The sequence below is a fragment of the Cupressus sempervirens genome, chromosome 10, assembly GCF_028749045.1.
Source record: "Cupressus sempervirens isolate cs-2001-9-10 chromosome 10, ASM2874904v1, whole genome shotgun sequence".
NCBI lineage: Eukaryota > Viridiplantae > Streptophyta > Pinopsida > Cupressales > Cupressaceae > Cupressus > Cupressus sempervirens.
Window position 1 is genome coordinate 363,335,799 of NC_143127.1, and position 9,595 is coordinate 363,345,393.

Below are 9,595 nucleotides of genomic sequence, written 5' to 3' on the forward strand. Positions count from 1 at the left end.
ATCCTAGGTTGAGGAATCAAATTCTAATCTCTTGATTCACTATGATTATACTAAAAAATGAGACAAAGTGTTATTTCTAGCTTGGAGATATAATGGGTCTTCAATAATGTCAAACAACTCCTACTATAATGGAAGGGTCCCATTCATAATCCTTTAGCCTCTAAAATATGGAGGTAGATGTTGAAGTTGATGAAAGATCAACCCCACAACTCCCAAGAATCATCTGCATGCAAACACATGTCACGGAAGAGAGAAGCAAAAAGCTATGGAAGGCTGAAATCGCCAGATCTATAAATGAGACATTCTTGATGAGAAGAAAGATGAATCGTTATTATCAATAATGAATTGGTTAATTACAAAGAGAGATTGTCCTTATAAAGAATATTAAAACCCTAAAAAGGTCTAACATAGGTTGCATCATAATGATTAATAAAAGAATTAATTATTATATGCCTAAAGTTTAGCTTAAGTAGACTAGAGTTAATTAGAAAATATCTAATTACTCTAATAGTAGATTCATTAGCATCTCGCTTAGGTTTTGTGGAAGGAAAAGAATAATAGAATTTTTTTGGATAGGGTTTGCATGACTAAGGAAGTCTTCAACTCCTTTTATAGGAGGTCTAAGAAGAACATTATGATCATTGTAACCAACTTATTACACTCTCCACCTTCTATATTTGAGGATAGGATTGAAAGGAATTGAGAGCTTCCAGATAAATATGCTAAGTTTTATAACTCAAAACTAATAAGGAGGAAGATGTTTTGCCAAGCTCCACATCAAGGGTGGTTGGAGCATCTCAAGGGAAGAAGGTAGTGGTTGGAGGAATAATTAGATCAAGTTGTGGTATGTCAGTTTTAGCTTATACTTGCAATTTTAATGAAGCCAAAAATAATAAAGATGAAGGTTTGGTATTTCTTTGGGACATATAATTATCTCTATCCATTTGGATTAGGACTCACTCCTTATAGTCAATGTACTGAATGACAAAATTAACCTTGACTGGTCTTTATTGAATATTGTAGGAGGCATTACAAAACCTCTCCTTGGTTTTAAAGGGTTCAAAATTAAACATGTTTCTCAGGAAGGATATATGGTTGTCAATGTTATGGAACATAAAACATCTACCCAATTGTTACTTCCATCATCAACGAGGGCCATACTTTTTTTTATTATCTGCATGGATAGTGAATGCCTATTTTACCGATATTTTTTCTCCTCATTAACCTATTTGAGGGGATCTCTTTGGATCCAATATATTTCAAACTATATGAGTCTCCTTACTCTAACCCCTTTATGGATGAGTTCCTTTGAAATTTTTATTATTATTAATTTTGAAGGACCAGGACCCCTTAATGATGCTATGAAGACTATCTTGATTATCAAGGCTTTGTGCTCCCACGATGTCTGGTTTTCAAATTGTCACGACCATTGCGAATACATGGGACCTCACCTTTTTCAAGGGTCAAGACTCCTATTGGCACAATAGAAATATTATACAAAAAGTGACAAAAGTTATACTAATACTGGGGTTATGGTGTTGACTTTAGGATTGTGGTGTGTGCTGACCTATAGGAGAGGAAAATAAGGGGACCCTTGGAGATTTCATTGAATTAGGTGTTGTGATGTGGAGCCTAATCATACTCGAAGGTTTATTTGACACAATTTCTCCCCAAATTATTTCTACGAGGGTTTGGGGGCAGTGCCCCCGAGATGGGATCAAGGGGCAATGCCCCAGGTGCATGACCTTATATTGTAAAAGGCATCAACTGCTATTTTCTATTGGATGACTTATTCTTTCCCTAATTTTGTAAGCGGTAAAAAGCTTGTATAAAAAGGCTTAGGGTTAGGGATTTTAGAATGAATAGTGATATTGTAGCTTCTTGCGGTGATATTGAGTTGTAAGGAATTGTAGATTGTAATCACTGGATAATAATAATATTAGACTTGTTGTTGACCCATAGCCCAGGGATTGGGTGGATCACGTTAAAACTTGGTGTCTTGTGTTCTCTTCTATGCAATCTATTATTTTTTGATATTGGTTATATTTGCATGTAACTATTATTTTTGTCTGTGGTTAATCCTAACATTAGGTTTGCTAGGATTGCAATGACAAAAGTGTAACTAAGGGTGGATCAACAATCAATTTATGAGAGGGAAAGGAGTTTCTTGGGACCCTAACTTGGTCATACCTTTAAAGTGGCTCCGATAGGGATCTCGTAGCATTCTATTGATAATCAAGATTCAAAGATTGATACCCTTGTATGTGACAACTTCCAGAATGTGCACATACATAAAGGGGGGAGGGAGATTCTAAGAGCTTTAGGTCCTTCTATTATGGTTGCAATAATCTAGTCTATGAGATCAAAGACCTAGAAAAGAAGGTGAGATTGTCACAAGAGGAGGTTAGTAACAATAGGGAAGAGAGAGAGAGAGAGAGAGAGAGAGAGATGCTTAACAAGCATGGCTTTTGTAGTTCCCACTAGTGTTGGTGGGTTATGAGAAGCATGCTACTACTCAATGCTCTTGTAGCAACAATTTAGTTCCCCTAGCTAGGATTTGTTATAGTATTTTTTCCTTGGGGTTCAATATTGTCATCCCCATGGTTTATGTCCTCATTCATTAGCCAACAATTTAGCCTTGGAGCATTGTTTATAAGGGGCAACACCCTAGTTAGTTTCTTTTTAATAAAAAACAATAAACTAATAAGAACAAAGCTAAAATAGATTCCCTGAATTCGCTAATACATCAAAATATGAAAATTACTTTACTTGTCTTTCTATTAAAAAATAATTAACAAATATTTTTACTATTTGACACAAATCATTGAACTCATAATAATTGTACTATTGATTGAATCATTTTTTAACTCTATTCATTTTTATTGTATTCATTGTCCTATTTGATAATGACATTTTTTTATTTAATAGAGTGTGGACCAACATTGTGGAATGTTTTTTATCTTTTATGATACTAGAACCAATTTTAAATTGTATGAATATGATCAAATATTAAAATAATAAATACCAAAACAACAATGAAAACTTGTGAATAAAACAATTAATATTACAATAAGTAAAAAAAAATTGTCAATGGTTGGGAAGAATTTGAATGTCCAAAGAACAATATGATTTCTTTTTGATGTAGAGAAACTACATGGAGCATGCAATTTTTATTATTCTTGTGTTCAATTGCGAGAATGATGAAGACTGATGTCAATTTCAAATATTTTTTCTCACTGAATTTTTTGTTTTTGGGGAGGGTTTTATTTTTCATTTAAAATACCATAGTAGGATGAGATTTGCTTGAAATATAATTTTATTTATTTTAGATTGAATCTAATACACATGTCTCATTGAAAAAATGATACATTTCGGACATGAGGATTGTTGTGTTTATGAGTAGTATTGAATATAATCCATTTTCAATAGAATCTTGTTTTTGGCAATACTTTCACCAAATTTATTTCCCTCAGATATTTATGAAAATGATTAAAAATCATTGCAAACAGAAACGCTTGCTTTCCTTTATAGTTTCACGGTGCTCGATAAGTAGGTGTCTCAAATTTTTGAGTGCCCTCAGAGGGAAAATAATATTAAACCGGATGATTTGTCACATTCCAACCGAGATAATCTTAAGGTGATTATGGGGAAAAATATATTTTATATAGATAATTTTTGAAACAAACTTTTTAAATGTGAAAAATTCAATATAAATCCGTTTTAAGAATATTTATATGAATTATTAAAGATAAAAAAAATATTTTTACTAGCTTATCTAATATTAAGTCCCCCTTACATTTATTTCCTTTGAATCATTTTGTTCTATTAGCTTAAAAATGGTATTCGTAGAATGGAAGTTATTTTTTCTATTCTTCAAAATATATTCACTGTTTTTTTAAAATCTTAAATCAATTTATAATTAATTTTTATTTGGTCATGAACTAAGTCAAGTTAGCTAAATATCAACAGAATTATTTTGCACATTATATGTTAGTTGAATTTAAGTAATTAGATTAGATTAGTTAATTAGATTTTAATTTTTAAATTGTTAATAATGTTATTTAAGTATATATTAATTAATTCTTTAGATTTAAAGTAAATTTGTTAAGATAAGATTTTTTTTTTTTTATGTCTTGTGTTTGTTTGTGTATGAAATGAAGTATAAATTGTTAATCATTTTGTTCCGGTGCATCAAAACGTGCAGAGCATCTGCCATGCAAGAATGATGCCCTAAAATATGAGATTGGTAAATTAATGCCAAAGGAAGTTTCATATTAGTTTAGTTTTTAGAGAGTAAAGAACATTGATTCTTTAAAATTTTTAATCAATTTATAATTGATTTTTATTTGGTCACGAACTAAGTCAAGTTAGCTAAATATCAAGAGAATTATTTTGCACATTATATGTTAGTTGAATTTAATTTAGTTAATTAGATTTTAATTTTTAAATTGTTAATAATGTTATTTAACTATCTAGAAGAGCTTTAGATACAATTAAGTATATATTAGTTAATTCTTTGGATTTAAAGTATATTTGTTAAGATTAGTTTTTTTTTTTTTTTTTTTAATGTTTTGTGTTTGTTTTTTAAATTAAAAGCGACCAAAAACAAGGGGGTCGGCCCTTACAACCAAAAGACTCGTAATCAGTACATCACTAGCAGAAAACAACAAGAACGTCACTTAAACATAAACAAAACTAATAACTTAACCACTATAATTCTACCCACACTATTAACCAACAAACTACTATAAACAGAAACAACTAATCTAAAGCAAAAATCTATAGAGTTAACTATACTACTTAAGTTCATAATAGAGTTGTGAGTTAGGGTTTCTTACATAGTATCACCTACTTATCTCACAACATAGCCAAACATCCAAGTTTCAAATGTTATTTAGTGCACCTACAATTAACAATCCCAGCAAAGAAAAATGGAATTAAGAAAACGACGGGAACATAATTTAGGTAATTATCTCAAGATAAATAGATTGATTATGTCTATGATTCTGTTCACTTGTATGGATACAAGTAGAAAGTCTCCAATACAACCATTGAATTGGAAAACAATAAAACAAGGATATGCTTATATGAAAATTCAGGGTACCAAAGAATCCAAATGTAAGTTGTCCCACACTTGCAAAGATACTTGGTAAGGACAAAAAAGATTTCCCCTCTTTTGTCACATATAAGAAACTGTATAGTATATACTATATCGGGATATACATTGCACCTTCTGGAACAAGTGCTAGTTATTTTAATTTTATGGAAGGTAGGCTGCAGTTATCCATCAGCAAGCCAATTCAGCAGGGTCTTCAGAGAGTTATTTTTACGATCTAGTATGAGAGGACAAACATGTAGACTAAAACTCTTTAACTAAGAATAAAGGATTAAAGAGTACCTATTGTTTTACTTTAACTTATACACATTATTTAAAAACAAAACTTTACTAACAATTCAAGAATTTAGTCTTTGAAACAATTTCATCTGTAAATTCTCTACTCTATTTACAGTCTTGTTGAGAACTCCTACTTCAATATATGCTATTGCTACGCTGTTAATAGTCTATTGATGGCTTGTTTTGTCCCGCCAGTGTGACATCTTGTCTGCAAGACTTGAGCACCTTAATTCACTTCGTATACCATCAAAACAATTCCATTTGTAATGTACCAGAAAGAAATTAACTACTTAAATTAATAATATTGACAAACTAATTATGATTCTGGCGACATTATTGTAAACCAAACGAATCACGCATCTCTGTGACAGAAATCACATGCATACAAATGCAAAGGTCGGTTTTATTTCCGTATGTTTTGTTGGTGGAGCAAAAGAAGCCCAGGAGCACACATGGGCTTTTCACAGTTATCCCCTTCGTCTCATTTGCCTAGCAACTTCAAAAGGTTTTGCACAAAATGAGCAAATAATAAGACAATGTGATTAGCTGCCTCCAGCTGCCAGAGTTGTTAAATAGAGAAAAATTCACCCCCTATTCTGCTAAGAAATCTTCAGCAGCTTCCACCATGAGCTCCAAGATTCATGGAGCTCTTTTGTTGGCCATAATCACTTGTTTTGCTGCCTCGGATGCACTTGATGATGATGGGCACTTGTTTTCTGTTAGGATTGTGGGCACTGTGTTTTGTGATACATGTTTCAAGCAACAGTTCTCCAAAAATAGCTACTTCATATCAGGTATAACTTGTTAAATTGGATTTTCTTTGCTTGTAAAGTCTTCTTTATGAGGTTCTTTTCAAAATATTTTTAGCTACTGGGAGTAGAGTCTTATGGCTGAACCTCTTTAGCTAAGAGTCAAGGACTAAGAGGTATCCATTCCGCCAAATTCATCCATAGCACAACCCCGGCCTCATCCTTTTCCAATGTCGGAGTCTTACACTTAACAAGACTTCATCCCTCGTAGACTCTTTAAGAACCTTTCTTTGAGATCCCTAGTAAAGCCATTTTCTTGGACTACATTTCTTTGGTTTCCTCATGTTTCTGTGTGAATTATCTACACCAGGGAAGACTCATCGGAGAGAACTATTGAAGACTGAAATGAGACTAAGGCTTTTCTTTTTGCATTTTGGGTTGCATTTGTTGATTTTCTGTGAATGTCAGTGGAAGACATGGAATTTAAGGTTGTGAGGGAAGAAGTTATTGAATAATTGTTTCTCAAATCAATTGTTTATGTTCTTTATCAATGCCGTGGATCGCATTCAATAATGCATCGTGAAGAAGATTACTTTAAATGAATAGATCAATTTCTAGATTTATGAAATTCAAGAAGTATTTTGAAAGTTTTTCTCTTTGCATTTTTAGGTTATTCCTTGGTATTTCCTAAAACTGTATGTGAATGTTAGGGGAAGACAAATGAAATTTAAGGTTTTGAGGGAAGAAGTTTTTGAACAATTGTTTTTGGGATCAATTTGACATTCAACGATCAGTGTTACCAGTTCTCTACACTCATATTATAATTTTGAATTAGTAGCTTCTGATTTAGATTGTTCAATGGATCACACTCTGTGATCCATCATCAGAGTGCATGTGAGCAAGAGATGCATAATATAAAATAATTGAACAATTCATCAAGAAGACTACCTTTAATGCTTAAATCAAATTTTCTGACCATTTTTTACTTACATGAGTTGCTCTGGATTCAATAGGGTTTCCCAAATTTACTTTAATTTATCGGGCACAAAATCAGTAGATTTTTTTTACTTGGGAGTTTCTATGTGATCTTATGTTTTGTTTAAGTATTGGGTAAACCCTTTTGCTGTGGCGCATTGATTTTAAACTTGGGACTCTCTCTGATCTAATATTTTGTTTGGGTATTGGGTGAACCAGGTGCTTCAGTTGTTTTGGAATGCAGAAACAATGAGCAGACAGCTGATTTTCGGACTGAAGCAAAGACGAACAATTATGGGCAGTTCCAGGTGGAGCTTGTTCCATCCATCTTCCATTCAGCTAAACAACTAAAGAGATGCTCTGCAACCTTGCTTCAAAATGAAGAGCAAAAAGACCCTTGCAAGCTAGTATCCATAGCCAACTCCTCTTCATTCATTTTGAAGTCAAAGCAGGGTAATATCCACACATATTCTGCAGGTTTCTTCAGCTACAGGCCTCAATCTCCACCTCCCTTTTGCTCTCAAGATATTGCTAATGATCCTAAATATGGCCTAAAGGCTTCATTAAAATCCTCTCAGGTATCTGGGTTGCCACCGTTGCTAACACCAATCTTTCCTTCACTGCCTGTATCCCTACCACCACTTCCTAAAGTCCCCCCACTTCCTCCACTCACCCTTCCACCACTTCCTCTAGTACCCCAACTTCCTCCACTTCCTCTAGTCCCCCCACTTCCTCTAGTACCCCCACTTCCTCCACTCAATGTCCCTCCATTACCATTTCCTTCCCTAACACCACCATCTCCACTTCTTCCTCGGCATCAAAACTCATTCCTTTCCCCTCCTCAACATCCCCTTCCCAACTCACTTCAGTCACCATCTCTAATTCCCAATCCATCTAAGGATCTATTACCTCCCATTCCATTAAAACCACCACCACTGGTTCCACTAGAAACACCACCATTGGTTCCACTCCCTCCCCTGCCTCCAGTTGAAGTACCGCCACTGGTTCCACTCCCTCCTTTGCCACCGGTCGAAGTACCACCACTGGTTCCACTTCCTCCTTTGCCACCAGTCGAAGTACCACCATTAATACCTCCTGCCCAATCTTCCCTTCTAAACTCATTTCAGTCACCACCTCTCATTCCCGATCCATTTGAAGCACCCTCTAAAGATCTTTTACCTCCCATTCCATTAGAAACACCACCACTGGTTCCACTTCCTCCTTTGCCACCTGTCGAAGTACCACCACTTGTTCCACTCCCTCCTTTGCCACCCATTGAAGTACCACCACTGGTTCCACTTCCCCCTCTGCCTCCATTAATACCTCCTGCCCAATTTTCTCCTCAAACCCATAACTAATACCGACCACCTCCACTTTCACACCATTAGTTATACCCTTGAACGAACTTTCTTCCAATACCCTCCACACAAAATTAACCTTCCACCTCCCTTTTCACTCCAATCCTTTATACCCTTTAAACCAAATTTCTTCCAATAACGTCATATACTAGAAATTCTTAATAATCTCAATTGTTTTTCTTAATAACTTCCATTTCCATTTTCACTCTACTCCTCGCCAAGTTTCTTCCAAAACCCTCATAACTAGAAGTTCTTCATAATCTTAAATGTTCTACATAATCTTAATACCTTCTACTTCCATTTTCACCCCACTCCTTATACTCCTTAAACCAAGTCTCTTCTAGTAGCCTCATCCACTGCTGGTTCTTCATAATCTTCATGTTCTTCATAATCTTAAAATTTTCAGGGTACTCGAAATATGCATCACATGGTAAATAGTCTCAGCTTTCTACTGGCATTGAAGGAGTCGGATATTTGTATAATGTTTGCTGCAGCAGCAATAAATTATGAAATTTGTAGATCTCAGACTGTATAAACAGTAAAATCTCTATATATTCTATGAGCATCTTTTTCACAAATAATTAATCAGAGAATTGTTCTTGATTTCAATAAATAAAGAAGACGGTCCTGTGGACAAAACCAATGACTTCGCGGCGGCTCAAGTTACTTATATGTATTTAACATTGAGATGTGGGATTGGTATTCTAAATTTTATCCACAGTTCAAGAATTGTAGAAAGAAGTACGTTGCGTTAATGGGAATTGTTTTTTTAAATTAACATATGTATCTTCAGAAAAATCAAAGGAGGAAGAAGTAAACATTTTCTTTTAGATTTCTATTTGTTAAAAAGATATTTATCTTGATTTTTTAATTTTTTTTTTTTTAAATGATAAAATATTTTTTCTTTATTCTCATGTAGTGAAATATACAGATTTAAAAAGATGAAGTTTGATATCACCTACAAATTGTCTCTCTTATAATCGACAAGTTATTTTCAAACATAATGTTTTGATAGGCTATAGAGAATCTTGTTAATACTATATCAATATCACCATAAGAAATCTAGGCAAAGTTGAGGGACTAATATAAATTAACATAATGTTTTGATAGGCTATAGA

The 9,595-nt window shown here is 33.8% G+C and overlaps 1 protein-coding gene across 1 annotated transcript; it reads left to right on the plus strand.

Annotated features, from left to right (window-relative positions):
• Positions 1-5,808: 5,808 nt before the first annotated feature.
• On the plus strand, positions 5,809-9,120 carry LOC149534159 (uncharacterized). The gene is made up of 2 exons (XM_089805488.1): positions 5,809-6,189; positions 7,339-9,120. The coding sequence occupies exons 1-2, from the start codon at positions 6,021-6,023 to the stop codon at positions 8,475-8,477; spliced, it is 1,308 nt and encodes a 435-aa protein (XP_089661614.1). The 5' UTR covers positions 5,809-6,020; the 3' UTR covers positions 8,478-9,120.
• Positions 9,121-9,595: the final 475 nt, after the last annotated feature.